We start from the raw sequence: 19,246 nt of genomic DNA on the forward strand, positions 1-19,246 counted from the left end.
GACTACATGTGGCTTGCTGGCTGTGTGTATGGATGGATGGCCTTCACATACATCCGTGCAGGGAAGTGATAAGGATTGAACTCCATGTTTCGGGACCCCTGGGTTGCTACTCGATGAGATAAACTCACCAAGTTGTGGCTATCTTTCAGTGTCCCTCATCTGGATTTGTGGATCTCCCTAACATCAAATCTCTGCCCCTCTTTCAGAAGCTTTAATTTATTGTACACCTAGAAGGCCTGCTCCAGACTCTCCAATGCCAAATAAGTAAAAGAGAACATTGGAAGAAGATGAGAAGGCATAGGTTTGATTTGGATTGCAAGGAAGGAGAAGGAATGGATTTGGATGCACCTACAGAAACACATAGACAACATCCTTCAGATTTCTCATTGTGATAGAACCCTTAGGACTCTACAAAGAGTGCTCAGGATGCTTGAGTCTACTATTCCAGTCCTCGGAGGGTGCACAACAGCTCAGCACCTTTCAGGGTTTGGCTCAGTACATAGTAATTACAAATGTTGGTCTGCACAGAATTACTTTAAGAAATAATTTCTATAATAAAAGTCCATATGAAAATATGTAATAAATAGTCATATGTGGTATTTTTTCAAACTACAGTAAAGATACTAAAATATATTGAGCTTGTTAGCACTAATCACCTGTCCAATTTTGATTTATACAAATTTTGTGTATGAGCAATAGCATGCTATGATATAGTAGATTGGTGTGGAGCTAGTCTACAGAAACTAAGCCACTCTGACCTGGACAGGGAACGATGGAAGGAAATAGTGAAGGAGGCATCGGACACCAACAGGCGTTAAGTCCATGGTTGTCAATGATGATGATGAACAGCGTGTTGAAGAGTATCTGAAACTATAAAATATTTTTAACCATCACTGTGGTTTAAGGCTGTCTTCCCTCTAAGGCTTAATGCAGTACTGTTCTGCCTTGCTCTTCATCTTTGTCAAATGCAGTTCATTATTGACCTAAGAAGCCAAAAGACCAGGGTCTCATCTAGCCAAAATTACATATAAGCAACATTTGAAAAAATCCTAAAAGTCAGTTCTACAAATGGCTCCTGGCTTCTGAATTTGAAGTAATAGGGGGCTTTACATTTTAGATTTCCTTCCAGATTTCGGAGCAGGAATTCCTGTTGCACATGCATATCGGCTTTGTCTGTCATGCTCTTAAAGGGTCGCAACAAGATGTTTTACTAGTCCTGATAAGGAATCAAGTTTCTACCACTGTTAAGCCACTGGATCCCTTCATTAGTCTGCAGAGGATATAAGATAGAGCTTGAAGGTCTTATCCTCCCTTACAAGGGTAGTCCTGTATTCTGTTTTCCTTTAGATCTTGAAGAGCAGATTGGTGCTTTCTGCAATATCCTGTTCTTTCATTACTGTAGTGATATTATATGCCCAAACTTGCAGAAAATTTAAGAGGAATTACTTGCTTTCCTTTTGTGATCCAAAGTTATCAGAAAAAAATCCAAACCCATTCTATCCTCATCTTGAAAGTTGAGAGGAGTTTATAAGTCCAAAATATTTTTAGGCAGAATATGATGGAGCAGGTGATTCTAGCAGTCTATTCTATCAACTTCATCGCCTCCATGGACCAACAAGATAGGAACTTTCATGTCTCTCTTGATCTGTGCCACCTGAAGCTCTTCATGTATTTGCAGATCATTTCTTCTCTTCTGTTTTGGCCTGTCTCTAGGTTTGGCCAGTCCCTCTTGAAGTCTTTTCTTGATGATGATGATGATTGATGATAATTGATGTTCAATAGAAGTTGCCCTAAAGGGACAGAAGGTGTCAGTTTTTGCTTTGTTTAAATGATTGATCATACTGGCTCCCTCTGAAGTTATGGTCTTCTTGTGTTCCAATATCTAGTCTAAAATTTCATGATTTTCTCACATGGGTTATCTTACATGCCATCTTTGAGTATATTTGATCTCTGCAGGAAAGACTGACATTCCTTCACAAAGATGGAAATTCTTCAAATTAGCTGTTCCTCTCACTTGCAGGTGTGTGCCAAGAGGTTTCTGTTGATTTTTTGTTTGTTTGAAAAGTGTATTATCATTCCAGGCCACCTCAGCTATTATTTATTCTCATCCTATTGGAAAACTTTAACTGTCATGCTCACAATGCTTCTAATGAACCAGGGTACCACCAACTTCTAGATGATCGTTGGACATTCAGAAATATGATATGTGGCTTAAGAATAGACACTGGGGTTTGATATTTATTCATGAGGAAAATAATTGAGAAAGTGCTAGTGGAGCATATTCTACTACTGCCAGTGCAAATTTTCAAATTTGGGAATAGGATAGAAATGGTGAAAATGATAGGTTGCCTACTTCTGGCCTTGGGCAGGATCAAGAAAGCCACAAGAAGAGCTATATAAGGGTATGTCTACACTACCCCCCTAGTTCGAAGTAGGGGGGGAAATGTAGTCATACGGAGTTGCAAATGAAGCCCGGGATTTGAATTTTCCGGGCTTCATTTGCATAAAGCCGGCCAGCGCCATTTTTAAATGCCGGCTAGGTCGGACCCCGTGCCGCGCGGCTACACGCGGCACGGGGTCCGACCTAGCCGGCATTTAAAAATGGCGCCGGCTGGCTTTATGCAAATGAAGCCCGGGAAATTCAAATCCCGGGATTCATTTACAACTCCGTATGACTACATTACCCCCCCTACTTCGAACTAGGGGGGTAGTGTAGACATACACTAAGTTAGGTGATATTATTTATTATTGATATCTCATCAGCTTTAGAAGCTGTTGATCAGTTAGTGCTGCTGTCATGTAGGCACAAGAAGAATGATTTTTTATGACTTTTCTCACGTGCTAAATTCATTCAATTTTTGGAATCCTACGGAGTAGAGGAATTTCACTTTGTATAGTTCAAAATCCCTCTTCTGGTAAAGATCAGGTCTTCTGGTCTTAGGTTATGAGATGCCTCAACAGAGGAACTTTGTAAAATAATAGTTTATTTGTATGCCTTTGCCTTTGCCAGAAATTGTAAGTTACATATCTTTGCTTCTGCAGTGTAGGTTTTGACTTTATAAACACCTTCCCCTTTTTGGTGATTAGATGATGAGATCCTTCCAGTTTGAAGTTCAAGAATGCAGAAAGAAGAATGTATTAGTTGCTAATGATTATTCTGTGACAAAACTGATATCTATGAGAATCTTCCCATCTTTCGAAAGGATTGTACTACAGGATTTGCTCAGCTACATTACAATCATTTTTAAATTGCACTTTGATATGCCTGTTCCTTAATCTTGCTGCAGCAGGGGTGCCTCCAGATCCGGGGCCAGCCCTGGACTACATGGCCGCGGCAACGACACCTCCAGTCCCGGCTGAGGCACCCCTGAGAAACCTCAGCCCCAGTGCTACCTCCTCTCACTGCATCCTTTCCAGCTGCAGGGAGAAGGGAGCGCTCTCCAGTGCCTGTATGGAGGTGGGAGGGGGGAGGAGAGGCGGGGCTGAGCTGAAAATCGGCTTGTGTGCCATAAATGGTTTGATTCAAACTAACGCAGCCCGGAACACACTTTCACTTTCGAAACAGCTGGGTTTTGAACCAGCGTGCAGCTGAGATTGTTAATGAAGCATGGGATGTTTAAATCCTGGCTTCATTTACAAATTTAAATGCCTACATTTGCATCCCTAGTTCAAACTAGGGTGCAACTGTAGACATACACCAATACTTGATACTTTTGGAGTTGGAGTAAGAAGTCCTCCAAAGGTTTGAGGTGTCTCAGTCGGGGCCACATCAGTGAGCGTTGGAGGGTTTTGGAGGAGAATTTTGCTTCTTACTTGTGTGGTCCTCAACTGATTTTTCTGAGAGTCAGAAGGATCTGACCCAAAAAAGGTTCCCTACCCTTGCCATAATAAAGACAGTATGTCAAAATAACTGCTTGTATTGCAGATGCAGACTATATTATTTCAGAATAATATCAGTTATTCCAAAATAATGCTGCTATGTAGACATATCCCAGGAGTTGGCAATCTACGGCATGCATGCCACTTATGGCACACAAGCCAATTTTCAGCTCAGCCCTGCCTCTCTTCCCCCAGGCAGCTGCTGGAGAACGCTGTCTTCCCCCTGCAGCAGGTAAGATGCAGTGAGAGGAGGTAGCACTGGGGCTGAGGTTCCTCAGTGGTGCCTCAGACAGGACTGGAGGTGACGTTGCTGCGGCCACGCAGTCCAGAGCTGGCCCTGGATCTGGAGGCACCGCTGCTGTAGCCACGTGGTCTGGGGCTGGTCCTGGAGGCTAAAAGCACCACTGGCATGGCCACGTGGTTTGGGGCCAGCCCTGGAGGTGCCACTGCTGAACCCACGTAGTCTGGTGCTGACTTGGGATCACATGGCAGCGGCACCTCTGTCTTCTGGGACCGGCCCCGGACCATGTAGGCTGCAGCAGTGGGGCCACTGGGGCCAGCCCAAGACCACAGCAGCAGCGGAGCCTCCGGGGCTAGGCCCAGACCACATGGGCCCCAGGATTTGGGGCCTCCCTCTGGGGCAGCCGGGACAGCATGTCCGCGACTGCTACTTCAACGGGGCATGAAGCCAGGTAAGGTCCCCCCCTCATGCCCAGACCCTCCCACCCAATCCCCTCTCTTCCCTCCTCCTCAAGGCCCTGCTCCCCAGCTTTCTCTGACACCTTTTCTTGTTCCTGCACCCTCTCTCCTGGCTAGCACCCCACACTGCTCCTGTATCCACATTGCTCCTGCAACCTCTCTCCTGGCCACACACTGCACCCTCCCTTACTCCTGCTCCCTCCACCTGGACAGACATCCTACTCCCAGCCTGCTTTGGCACCCTATCCCTCACCCAGACCTTGCAACTTCTTCCCCTTCTGTACTCCATCTCCCCCCAGATCCTGCACCCCATCCCTATCCCACTCTCTAGCAGCCCTGTCCCTCACACTGCACTCTCATTTTTGTCCCTACCCCAGAGCCTAAGGAGGTCCATAAAATCCACTAACTCCATAACCCCAAAAGAGTAAATCTGGTCTATGGGAAGCCCTGAACATCAGCCCCCTTCCTTCCCCTTACTCCATGAGGCTTGGGCACCAGAGGATTGAGGTGTCTCAGTTGGGGCCACATCAGTGAGCACTGGGGTTTTTTGGAGGAGATTTTTGTTTCTCACTTGTGTGATCCTCAACTGATTTTTCTGTGGGTCAGAAGCCTCTGACCCGAAAAAGGTTCCCCACCCCTGCCATAATAAAGAAAACATTAAAACCTTTTGTGTTGGACATAATATTTTACTTGATTTAAAATGAGGTTTGATAAACTAACGTAAGAGTTAAAATGCTTAATCTGTTTCATAATTTAAATTAAACCATTCTCCCTATCTGCAACCGTTTCAGAAAATAAGGTCACCATACCCAGCCTCTCCTTGCCTCCCCTCCCCCTTCCTTTCCTGGGCACACAGATCAGTGAATAAGTTAAATCTCAGGACCCTCTGAAAGGTTGCTGACCCCTGCACTAAAAGGTAAGATATGCATCTTAATTTGTTTATTAATGAAGCTGCTGTAAGTAGAACCATTATTGACTTTAAAAAGTATCATCAGCATGTGAACCCGTACATAGAGGTGAATAAGTCAAATCTCGGCACTCTACCTCTGAAAGGTTTCTGACCCCGATATAGCATATATTCCTATTTGAGGGGAATTAAATAAAATCAGTAAGTCATATAATTTAAATAATAGTAATTATAATGTCTCTGTAGACATTTCTTATATATGACATAAAGCAAGGTAATACAAGTTTTTATTTTAATACATTAAAACAGGATTTGGTTTTTTCACTTTTGAGTTATGCCTCAATTGAAGTTGGCAGAGAGAGCCTACTACTCTACACTGACATTTCCATATCAATGCATAAGGTATGGACAAAAATGAAGCATGTATATACTAATTAGATCTAGGGTTGCTAACTCTCTAAAATTGTCCTGGAGTCTACAGGAATTAAAGTTTTAAATAAAGGTTATGTCGTGCGATAAAACTTTCAGGAACATATCCAAACAAAATTGGCAACCCTATCAGAAATAGGGTATTATGGACTCATCCATTTAAAATGGAGTACTAATTGTATTATAGGCAGGTGCTTATAACATTGCCAAATATAATTGTTTAACTTAATTTTTTTTCTAACCTAGGTCTCTTCATTGTGTTCAGTTTTGGGCTTTATTTTCTGGTTTTAAAATTTCAGCAAAAGCAGTCCATGAATGAAGTTAGGGAAAAAAGGAGGTAATTTGACCAATTACAGATGTTTCTTTGAACTATTTTAGTACCTACATACATTGGAATAGGTACTTGAAATGTAGCAAAGAGGGCTGTGGGGCAAAATAGGTGCCTTGTGCTGTCCCTGTTAAATCTGTTAACTATCAAGTATTGGAGATCCACAGAGCTTCACCAATATAGCAGTCATAGAGGACAACTTATTTACTGGTGAACTCTGCATTACACTTTCTTTAAATGTATGTTTGATTTACTAGTTATGCATCATATTTTTATGTGTAAAGATGGGGGCATTTAAATTCAAGCAGTCTTTATTAATATCAGTCCTTCTCTTTTCTTTCTTTAAATAATAAAAGCACAGAGACAAAGAAAGTAAATACATTAAAAAATGAAATCTTTATTTTTGGCTTGATTATAATGTAGTTTACGTTCTTTATGGTAACAGCAATTTCCTGCATGCAGTTCACCAACACATTACAAGTCAAAAGCTTTAGTAAAAGAGTCTAACTTTAACTTTAGCTTGTGTATGAAACACAAAATGTCCTGATCTTGATTACAGAAGTGTGCCATTTTGTTCCCAGAAAATATTGTGGATCCCAAATTGTATTTAGAACAGTTCTAGCTCAGCATGGATCAAAAAGATTAAGAATAATCTATGTAAACAAACACTGGGAAAAAAGTAAGGATTCCGTGAACAATTAGACTATCTTAAAACTTCTGATGCAAGCAGTGCTAGAAATTCAAATATCCCCGTCACTTCCGCTCACCAGCTATAACTATTTAGAAGTAAATAAATTTGAATTCGTTTTACACAAAATATTTCACATTGAAATATTTGCAATTATAATATTAAAACAAAATAACCTATAAATACTCACAAATGTCTTTATTTCTTACATTATGAAATTCTCCATTGAAAATTACCATGGATAGAAAATAAGCAAGTGATTGGGGAAAATAACTTAAGAAACAATGACATGAACCTGTTGACAGTTTTCTTATGTACAAAACTGTTGCCAAATAATATGATTTATTTTTACATTATTTATATATACTAACCACATTTACAAAAGGTTAAACAGTTTGTAGTAGACCCTATACAGTTTGGTTCTACACCAAATAGTAGCCATTTAAAATGCAAAACTAATGAAGCTGGTAAATAATTGCAAACTATTGCTTAATGATATGAAGGAATGAGGTCTGCTTGAACAATTTAATTCACTTTACCACTGACCTATGGCTTCCTACAATGAAGACACTGGACAGTAGATGGAGCAAAATACGGCTGCAAAGGCAATATTAACATGCATCAGTGATACCCTCCAAATTATTTATAATGGCATAGAATACAATATATTACCTGTTGAAAGCTTGCAAACTAAATATACTGCGGCACTTATTTGATGCAATGTATAGTGTCATGACCACTTATTTGTATACTCAAATGTGCACAACAGTGTAAAATAAGTATTTACATAAGAGGGAATTTTATTGACCTATTAGATGTCAGTCTTACTCAGAAGAGTAGGTGTGAAACAATACTTCAGGATAAAGTAGAACTTCTAAACAAGTGACTTGTTTTAGTGAAGTCATTTTTTAAGGGCAGATTCCGTCCAATATTTTTTTTTCTGCAGAACATTTAACATAAACAAAAACTATGTGGTTGGACTTTGGATGAAGTTTGTATTTGCTGATATTTAATGACTTGCATAAAAATAATCCATTTCTAAATTCTGGTAAATTACAGGATTTGCAGGCACATAAAGATTTGTCAGGATGCAACAACACAAATAGTTAAAACACCTCAAATTTTAGAGCCACCCTGAAATGTGTAAGTAATTAACACTGTTGCTTTGTGTGATATTATGTTTGTTTTCCAAGTGTGATCTATAAGTGCAGCATGCCTTCATGCAAATCACTTTGGTCTGTACATTATAGAGAATTAGAGAGGAGAACACCTGGTCCTCAAACCCTCTTCCCCAACACAAAACCCATTTACAAAAATAGTCACATATAGTAGTAAACAGCCGGTGAATTTAAAAAAACCAATAGATTCACCAAAACCAATTTTGTAAAAATATGGCAAATGTGGGAGTTGAATTACAAACAGTGGATACAGTTACTGTACTAAATATTTTGTGGTATGTTAAAACACACAAAATTATAGCTTTGCAGTTTCATTGTTCCTACAGACTGTTGCAACTGCGTGTTGCTCTTCAGTAGTGTCAGCTGTAGTGAAAACAGTAACCTCCTGTCAGAGTTGTCACCATGTCACAGTTTGATGATGAGGGATCACTGTCTTGTTATAGGCACTGACCTTGAGTGTGTGTATGTATATATACACATATATATCTATCTATATATATGTAAAAACTGTCAGTTTGGCATATACCTCCTACAGGAGATCTGTTGACACAAATACATCTTTCAAAGGCTGTAAACAATGTCACATAAACAGAATTATTAGTTTTTTATTTTTTTACTTTCCCTGACATTTTTACCTTTATAGTCTTTTTCTGCTTTATAGTCTTTTTCATATTTCTCTTTCTCTGGCTTTGTTACACTGTCATAGGAAGGTGGAGAGGTTGTAGAGGAGCTCTCATCTGTTTTTTCTGGAGTGGAGTTTTCATTCAGTTTATCAATAATCATATCTTTGACAGGTAGGCCATCCCCTTTGCTTTTATCTTTGTTATACATACAGGAGACTTTTTTAACTTTTTGCTTTAAAATGTAACATCTGTAAGCACGCTGAATAACAGTAGCAGATACCTCCTCTTGTTTTCGTTTTAAGGTAGTTGTGATCGGTTCATAGGACACTTTAGAAGGGTTGGCTGCCATAAACCGATCTTCCATTTGTATTCGAAGTGCATCCATCTCATCACTGTCCCCCAAAACACGCTTTGTAAAAGCAAACAAGATGTCAAGGCAGTGAATTCTGTCACCACTCACCATGGGCAGATCCATTGCAATAAGTTGAACTTTATTTGGTTTTGCTATAAGAAGAGGAGGATCCAATGAAGCTGCAAAATCAGAAAGTTTACTGTATTCTATAAACTGGGTTGCATCTGGGTCAAACTTTTCCCAAACCTCATAGAACATCTCAAAGTCGTCCTCACTCAAGGGCTCAGCACTTTCTTCTGTGGCAACACTGAAGTTCTCCAAAATAACAGCAATATACATGTTTACTACAACTAAAAATGATATGATAATATAACTGACAAAAAAGAAAATCCCAACTGAAGGGTTACCACAGTCTCCTTTAACAGAGCTTCCTGGGTGATCTTTATTAGGGTCACAGTCTGGTTCTCCACTGTTAAGAATTGGTGCTAACAAGCCATCCCAACCAGCTGACGTGGTAATTTGAAATAGGCAAATCATGCTGTTGCCAAAAGTTTCAAAGTTGAACATGTCATCAATCCCAACTTCCCTCTTAACATAGGCAAAGTTGGACATTCCAAATATAGCATAGATAAACATGACCAGAAAAAGCAGGAGACCAATGTTAAATAAAGCAGGAAGAGACATCATCAAAGCAAAAAGCAGAGTGCGGATCCCTTTTGCACCCTTAATGAGACGCAGGATTCGTCCTATTCTGGCAAGTCGGATAACTCTGAACAAGGTAGGGGACACAAAATATTTTTCAATCACCTTAGCTAGAAACATGCCTGTAAAAACAAGAAATTCACATTGTAAAGTAAATGGTACAATAGCAGCTTTTTAAGCATGTTAACTCATTATTTGCGGAAATATTTATTTATTGTTGTCTCAGAAACAATCAGAATAGTAAGTTCGTGTCTGGTATTAATTTTCATCATTTAAAACAATCTTCACTGGAAAGAAAATAATAACATTAGTATCACATCGAGTGTTTGTTTTATTGTGAAAATGTTACATTGAAGACATCTTGGTTTCCTTCTGCAGAGATTATAATAAGGTAAAGACACTCTGCAGGAATAGGGAAAGGAGTGAGAGAAAGTGAGTTGCTTAGAGCAAAGGTAGCTTGTTTCTATTAAACTTTGCATCTACTCATAAGGCCGTGTCCAACAAAACTTCTATGGCAGCGGTGAAAAATAATTTTTCATTGGAAGCCACTTCAGAAATTTTGGCCTTCAATTTTTGAAGTGGGGTGGGGCCTTGGGCAGAAGAAGCGAGTCCAAGACACTTCTGTGCTTTCCTGCCCATTGACTCTGATTGGTCTGGGGGTGGGGGAGTGCATGAAGTCTTTGTACCCCCCCGGAAAGAACCGCCAACTATTTTGAACAGCTAGAGGTTCCCTCTAGGTGCCTGTGCCCCTAATGGGAGGAGACTTCTCGTTCTCCCCTCCATCCCTAGTCAATCAGGGCCTAGGCATGGGGGGAGCACACCAAGTCTGCCCCCACCATGCAAGGGAGCACCATGCTTAATCTACCTTCCAGCTAAGCAGCAGCTGGCAGTTGACTCTAAGTGCTGAGCTCTTGCAGGGTGGAAGGAGACTTTGCATGCTTCCCTTGCCCCCAATCAAGGCCTTTGGAGAGGGGGGGGAGTGTGAAGTCTCTCGCTCCCTGTTCTCCGGCGTGTGGTGGTAAGGGCCACACTCTTCCCCCTCCCTAGGGCCTGATTGGCTTAGGTGTGGGGGAGCATCAGGACCTCCACAGACCAGATCTGGCCCGTAGAGGCCCTTTTGCTCACCCCTGCTCTATGGGTATGTTTAAACTTCAGTTAGACACCCACGACTGGCCAATACCATCTGACTTGGGTGAAAGGCCTGTTTGTCTGCAGTGTAGATGTTCATACTCAGGCTGCAGCCTGGGCTCTAGGATTCTGTGAGGTAGGAAGTTCCCAGAGTTTGGGCTGCATCTTACACCCAAATATCTACACTATTAAGCCCCTTATGCTGCCACTCTGAGCCCAGGTCAACTGGCACAGGCCTGCTGAGGGTTTTTAACTTCAGTGAAGATGTACCCTATGAGGTCTGTCAAAAAATCTGCAAAACAGTTCTAGAAAACTGTGGCACCATTGAGATTTACTACCTTTTAGCTAACTGAACTCTAAATATTTAGCCTCCATGATGATTAAAAATATCCCTCCCTGTTCATATACTCTTCAGTTTTTCTAATCAATACAGACTTGTAGTTATGTAGTAAAAACAGCTGAATATTTTTGTATTTATTTATAAATGGCAATGCACTATTTTTGTGAAAAAATTACCCCAATTTCAGATTCTGACATTTCAAATTACAATATACCAAATCAGATCAGTAAAAATGTTCTTTATATGCATCTTTTTATGAATATTGCATTATAAAAATGAACACAGAAGAATTGTTATATGAATTGTAGGCTATATAGCAAATGACAAGCTGTATACAAAGCATCATAAAATCATTAAATGAAATGTTTACTTTCTGCTCACATAGTCCCTTCATGAAAGTAAATTGTTCTTACCCACGATGGAGAGAATGACAACCACAAAATCAAAAATGTTCCAGCCTATGGTGAAGTAGTAATAACGAAGTGAAATCAATTTCAGGACACATTCTCCAGTGAAAAGGACAATGAATACCAGGTTAATCCTTTGTAAAATAGTTTCCATTTCATCACTCTGGTCATCTGTTTCAATCATCATAGTGACCATGTTAAGGCATATAAGAATCATGATGCCAATATCAAATCCTTGTTTTGTTACAAAATCAAAGACCATGCCTTGGAATTTGTTCTGCCAAAACAAACAAAGAAACAAACAAAACAAAAACGAATACTATTTATAAATTGAAAATGTTTTTCTATACAAATCTGCAAATTCAGAGAAAGCAATCCTCTGTATCTTGGCGGGAGTTAGCTCTGAAGGACAGGCATTGGTAAACTGATTCATACTCACAACCCAGAGGGTAACTTATCCTTTCCCCACTTCTGACTTGTTATAGAACAAGATGTCAGAGGTGAGCAAGAAGGGAATCACTGTTGGCTAGAAGGGTGATGTCAGTGAACAGTAAATGTTATCTCACAGCCTCTGCTCTGCATAACTGCCTTCACTGATTGTGCTCAGTGACTTAGTTGGATGGGTTAAGGTTATATTTAATTTAAGACTACGTATGTCTTTCTGGGACAACTATTATTTAATTTGCTATAGTGGATAATTTCTGCATTAAGAATTATTTTCCAAAGATTGTGGAGATTAAATGGAAGAATTTACCAAACAATACAGTATCTGGTTCACAGTATCAAGGAGCTCACATAAAGATTTAGGTTCATCTGGAAACTAAACCTCTATGGACATAGTCTTATTTCTTCCCACAATCCCTAACAGGCCCTCTTTGGTTGTCTTTGAGGTTAGTGGTGAGTTGGGTCTGTCCTCTTTTTTTTTTTTTTTTGTCTTCAAAGCCACCAAGTTTCCACTATCATACTACCTGATTTCTGGTCTTTACAGAACTTCCAGAAAAGACAAATGCATTCCCATTTCCTGCAAAGGTTTTCTGGAGTGGGAAGGCTAAGAAAGATCCTCTCCCACTCTAGGACAGGAAAACTAATACACAGCCAGAATTGAATGCCGCTGCCCTTGGACTTACCCAAGTTATGTAGTGCATCATGGAACTTAGCACAGGTATCTAGGGAATCACCCATTTTGTATGTCCAATGTATGTGTTTTTAAAGAAAATATGAGAAAGATTCAATGAGCTAACTAAAAAAAATAGAGGAAGGAGAAAATTCTGCCTCTTTAATGGAAATAATAGAAAAATTATTTCCTTTACCAAATACATAGTGTAGTTTGCAGCTGTAACTCTCAATTGAAGTTTGCCAGCTCCTGAAATATGTTCAGAAAGTAGACTAGTTTGTTTCAGTTTTGAACTTGGGAGCTGCAACACTCAGAGAGAAGCAAACCAGCTCACAAAGGAGAGGACTAACTTCCTCTCCCCACAAAGGTCATCTTTGTACTGCTGTGGGAAAGTTGCATGGATCATGCCATTCAGACTTTGTAGAGACCCCATGTCCAGAGGGACAGAGATCCAACCTGGCACCAGGAAGCCAATGGGCCTGGTAGCAGCCAAGAGAAAATTCTGCACCACCCAGAGATGAAGTATGGAAATCCTTTTTTGTTTACTGGGAAAAATAGGGAGGAAATTGGGGGATTGGAAGAGTTATGAGTGTTGGGAGGTGGGGAATTAGTTGATTTGTTAATGTTTAGTACTTACTTCTCAAACCTCATCCTTTCAACTGCAGTTCCTATCTTTCTGTTTCTTCTTTGTTACACTGTTATTTTTGGATCTCCCACTGTTCCTTTTAGAGTGCATCTACTCTGCACCATAGTTCAAAATAAGATTCACAATTTGAGCTAGGCAAATTGCATATCTGATTTCAGTCTTACTTCGAAATAGCTTATTTCATTCTTTGACATTGTATACACAGCGCCAAATTTTGAAATAACCCACTATTCTGAAATGTCCCTTATTCCGCATGGAATAAGGTTTACAGGGATGGTGGAGTAGCAAGCCCATTATATTTCAAAATAACAGGCTTGCTGTGAAGATGCAGGATAGCTATTTTGGGATACACCAGTATCCTGAAATAGCATTGCAGTGTAGACATAGCCTTACTGAACTTTTTTTTATATATTATTTCTTTTCCAGTGGGTTTTATACTTATTTGTTAGCAGCATTATTCATTTTCCAGACAAAATGTGGAGTCGTTTTGGGTAGAGGCACTACGTGTCAGAAAAAAGAACCCAGGACCCAACTCCTAGGGGGAGAGGGAAGAAGCCTGTCCCAAGGAGCAAGCATCAGGGAGGAGGATTGAGTCACAACTGGTGGTAGGGCTATACAGTCTTAAAATTATTGTTTAAAATGGGTATTTAATTAAGGAAGCATGAAAATAAAATGAGACTTACCCCTGGCCTAGGAATAGGTTTTTGTGGTTTCTTGGACCCCAGTTTTTTCATTGCATTATAGTATTTCTTCTGTTCTTCTGTCATAAATATGTCTTGACCTCCGAAGTAAGGAAATGAGATCAAAACTGGTTACAACCGTGTTTACGTCCATAACTTCTAGCTATTGTACGTCACCATATAATTTAGTGATGGCTGTTTGAGTTTATATTTGATTTATAAATTAAAATTCAATTTTCAGGTATCCATAAGAATGTTATTGAAAGAGCTCTGTCAGCACAAAGTATATCCTAGGCTACCTCTACACTACGTCCCTCTGTCGGCAGAGAGATGTAAATGAAGCACTTTGAAAGTACAAATGAAGCCGGGATTTAAATATCCTGTGCTTCATTTGCATAAGTACAGAATGGCGCTCTTTCGAAAAAGCGCTATTTCAAAATCGAAACCGCAGTCTAGACGCAGTTCTTTTGAAAAAGTGCCCCATTTTTTAAAGAACCGCATCTAGACTGCAGTTTCGATTTTGAAATAGCGCTTTTTTGAAAGAGCGCCATTACGTGATTATGTAAATGAAGCGCGGGATATTTAAATCCCAGCTTTATTTGCATTTTCAGAGTACTTCGTTTACATCCCTCTGCCAACAGAAGGATGTAGTCTAGACACACCCCCAGTGACTACTTCTACTGGCAGTTGGAGGATTTCTCCATTATTTGGAAACCATCTCTCCGTCCTCTCCAGTAACATAAGACCACCATAGCAGTTTCTGCTATGACGTGTTCTCGGTTCCTGACACTGAACATGTGTCAGGAAGAAAACCGGCATGGCTAAGACATTTCTGTGCCCTCACAGTCTCTGACTGCTGGAATGATTTTTCAGGTCACAGAAAGCAAGGTATAAATTAGGGCATTTTTCATGTTGTTCTAATTTGTGCCAACCATTACTAGCTTCTTCCTGGCTGGCTCCTGTATTAGAGGGGTTTGGGGCTCAACAGTGGCACAGAACCACTTTTGAATAATCCTCCGGGTCACTTCTGAACTGTTCTAAGCTCAGTGTGGATGCAGGTCACCATTGGGCCAATAGTCTATATACCATTAGTTAAGAAACAAGCAAAATGGAGAGATACTGGGCATGAAGCATTCTATCATAAGAAGACATGAATTAAAAAAAAACAACCAAGTTGGAACCCCTATTCATTTTAAAGATTTGTCCACATAGGGAGTGCTTATTGGTACAAGACTAATGTATTCTATACCAGTAAAGTGTTTCTAGTGTAATGCACCTATACCAGTAAAGCTGTGCTTTATATTGGTATGGCAAAACTAGTGCCTCCCAGTGAAACAAACTACTCCAGTAAAAGTGCAGTTTTGCTGGTGCATCTGTACAAGGGGCATCTGCCAGCACAGCTTTGTTGGTTAGGGATCACCTCTATTCACCTTTTCAACTGACATAGCTACATTTGTAGAATTCTTTAGTATAGACAAAATCTTTCAGTGCCTGTTATTTATATTTCACATTAGCCTCCATTTTGCATGTACAAGTGCTACCAGTCAAATATCTGACTGCTTGACTTGTGGGTGCTTTCAGCATTTTAGCATTTATGTTAGCAGATTATGGACACTATTAAATGGAAGTCCAGTGTTAAAGTTAGTCTTTTAGGGTATGACTACACTAGCTCATTAATTCGAGCTAGGTAGGTAAATCAGGCAACCGGAGTTGCAAATGAAGCCCAGGATTTAAATTCCCGCCATTTTTAAATCCCCCTTAGTTTGAACGAACTGCCCACGGCTACACGCGGCAGTTTAATGTTAATCCGAACTAAATGCTTAGTTCGGATTAACTGTTACTCCTCATGGAATCAGGTGTAACAGTTAATCTGATCTAAGGACTCAGTTTGGATTAACTTTAAACTGCCGCGTGTAGCCGCAGGCAGTTCGTTCGAACTAAGGGGGATTTAAAAATGGCGGAACATGCAAATAAATGTAATTCCCGGGCTTCATTTGCAACTCCGGTTGCCTGATTTGCTTATCTAGCTCGAATTAACGAGCTAGTATAGACATACCGTTAGTGTCTACTAAACTGGAAACTTAAGTCTTAAGTCATGGCATTTGCCCATTGAAGCATTTGAAGAAGCTGCAGGTTAGTCTGCAGTTATTCTAAAGAGAAATGCTGATTGTTTAAAGATGTTTATGTCACAATAAATGTTTTTACAATTCACAGCTGAGTTTTGCCTTAGACTCAGCTGGGAGTAGAATCAAAATGTTTTATCTCGTTAATTGACTAGAGTGGCCACAGCTGAAGCCAAAGTATTTTCACAGCGAACAAAGATATTTAAGAAGATAGTTAGGCTGCAAGTTCCAGCAGACATTTTAAGAATTATGAGACTAAGTACGAAATATCCTAGGGCCTCCAATTATTTTGAATTAAACTATTTTAAAATTACTTGAAAGTTCAAAAGATGCAGAGAAAAAATATTTTCCCTGTTGCTTTCCTACCTTCTTTCACCTTTCTAATGAACTATAAATTAAAGGATTAAATATGGTTTACATACAAGTTGCTCCCATCTCCTATAACTGAACAAGTTGAATTATATTGCTCATTCATATAGATCTTTAATAAGCTTTACAGGAGAGAAATCTCATTAGGATTAATGGAACTTAGTCTTAGTTATAAAGGTTTCTAAAACGGGATTTGTAATTGCTTCCTTGTTATTTCTATTTTATTATAGTTGTATGCATGCAGGGCATGTCTACACTGATTCTGGAAGGTACAATTTCCAGAAAGAGGAGACATACCCATGTTGTCTCAGATAGAGCTAGCATTCTAAAAATAGAATATGTTCCCAGTAGTGTGAGCAATGGGGACAGGTGCCAAATATGTGCTTAATGTCAGGGATGGGTTTGTACTTGGAGCAGCTAATGCTGACACTCATGGCTGTGCTACTCATTGAATGGTAAGTATTTAAGTAATAAGTACCTCTAATTAATTTTAAAGAAGGACTTTTTTCTAGAGGATAACTTTCAGATAATCAGAATGGTAACACACATTCCTCTTTTGCTTATTTATTGTATTTTTTCGTGCATAATTTGCAAATTACTGTGAATTTGTCTATATTAAACAAGGGCTTATTGTTCCTCCTCTTATCTTGAAATGAAGTCAAAATGCTAACATTACGATGCTTCAGTCATATCCATGGCAGCAGATTTTTTCATTGCAAAAATAGGACCAGGCAGAAGGTGAATTCATTTAAATTGTGTGTCCATCATATTTACATACAATATACCATTGTTTCACTCTTAAGGGATGTCTAGAAACTAAATAGACTTGGATTCATAGCTTTTCATTCAGAGCTTATTCACTTTTAAAACAGTAAATAAATACTTATCTTCTTTTTTTGTTGATTGAAGTTGTCTATGATGACACCAATGAAAAGGTTCAGGGTGAAGAATGATCCGAATATGATAAATATGACAAAGTAAAGATACATGTACAGGTTGTCCTCATACTTAGGCTGATCTAATAGCTATAAAACACATATTTTTATATTATCTGTATGAACACTGAGAAACAAAAATTGCATTTTATTCATAAAGCAGCTACTCATGGCAAAAGGAGTTAGATACTGATACCATAGTATAGGTAGATAGTATATATTAGCAATACATTTTATTTGTGTAACAAAATGAAACTCTGTACTCAAGTACATGGAATTTCTCTGCATCTCTCTCTTTGTGGGGAGGGGGTCATGGGGATACACAATTGCCAGCATGGGGGGGAAAAATAGGGGAACCTTGGATGTGGCGGGGAGGAAATGGGGGCTGGCGCTAACATTAGCTGTAACAAGGTTTGTGATTGATAGCAACCATTAACAACTTCCAGTGTAACAACTAGAGCTGTCAAATGATTTAAAAATTGCAAATTAATCACGAGATAAGAAAAACTAATCTTTATTAATCACAGTTTTAATTATCCTATTACACAATAATAGAATACCAGTTTAAATGTATTATAAATATTTTTTATGTTTCTCTCCCTTTTTAAATATATTAATTTCAATTACAACATGGAATATAAAGTGTACAGCACTCACTTTATACTTCTATTACAAATATTTGCACTGCAAAAAAAAATAGTATTTTCAGTCCACGTCATGTAAGCTCACTCAGTCCTACTTCTTGTAAGGCCAATTGCCAGACAAACAAGTTTGGTTATATTATGGGAGATAATGCTGCCTGCTTCTTATTTACAATGTCACATGAAAGTGAGAACAGGTATGCACATAGCAGTGTTGTAGCTGCTGTTGCAACGTAACACCATGCCAGATATGTTAAACATTCATATACCCCTTTGGGCTTCAGATTCTAGGCTCTAGTGTTTTAACATTGTTTTGGTTTTGACTGTAGTTATATAAAAATAAGTCTACATTTGTGAGTTGTATTTTCACAACAGAGATTGTGCTGGAGTACTTGTATGAGGTGAACTAAAAATACTATTTCTGTCTCCCCTGCATATCTCAGATGTTGCTCAATCCTAAAAAGTAATTTGCATCAAAAAAGTTGGGTAACATACAGTGTCCAATGAAGTGTGTGACCTTCTAATTTTCAATTATCATATAAGGTTATATGTTCTCATATGTTTTCTCTTTGCATTTCCCAAATACCCCTGTGTCCAATTTGTTAAAACAAAGGCAGTGGCAAAGTCATCACCATTTGGTGTCTTTAAATTGAGACTAGACTTTTTTTTTCCAAAAAACTGATTAGTTCCACTACAAATTATTGGAAGATTAATTGTCTTGACTGCAGTAATTGCTTTGTGAAATTCTATGGGCTATGTTATGTAGGAAATGTCATTAGTTGATAACACTGCTCCCTTTTGGCCTTAAAATTGAAGAACTCATGTTGTTACTATTCAATATTTTAATACAATTCAATAGAACTATTAAAACTTGGTTATATATGTGTAATGCCAGAATATATTCCACAAATATAAATGGCTTCAGAACTTATACTTACATCTCGCGAATCAACAGCTGCATACATAATATCCATCCATCCTTTAAATGTAGCCTGGAAATGGAACACAAGAGTTTATTTACCTATAAAAATGCAGCCTCTACAAAATGATGAGAGCGCATCACTTAATAACCCTTAAA

At 39.0% G+C, this 19,246-nt stretch overlaps 1 protein-coding gene across 1 annotated transcript in view; it reads right to left on the reverse strand.

Annotated features, from left to right (window-relative positions):
• Positions 1 to 7,178: 7,178 nt before the first annotated feature.
• LOC102446421 (sodium channel protein type 3 subunit alpha) overlaps positions 7,179 to 19,246 on the reverse strand; it is a 137,906-nt gene continuing 125,838 nt past the window's right edge. The window contains exons 24-28 of the mRNA XM_089779740.1: positions 19,107 to 19,160; positions 17,480 to 17,617; positions 14,104 to 14,208; positions 11,667 to 11,937; positions 7,179 to 9,907 (exon numbers count right to left, since the gene is read on the reverse strand). Coding sequence (XP_089635866.1) covers positions 8,706 to 9,907; positions 11,667 to 11,937; positions 14,104 to 14,208; positions 17,480 to 17,617; positions 19,107 to 19,160 — 1,770 coding nt within the window. The 3' untranslated portion in view covers positions 7,179 to 8,705. The remainder of the gene's footprint in view (positions 9,908 to 11,666; positions 11,938 to 14,103; positions 14,209 to 17,479; positions 17,618 to 19,106; positions 19,161 to 19,246) is intronic.

This window comes from Pelodiscus sinensis, chromosome 7 (genome assembly GCF_052426305.1).
Source record: "Pelodiscus sinensis isolate ZL-2025 chromosome 7, ASM5242630v1, whole genome shotgun sequence".
NCBI lineage: Eukaryota > Metazoa > Chordata > Testudines > Trionychidae > Pelodiscus > Pelodiscus sinensis.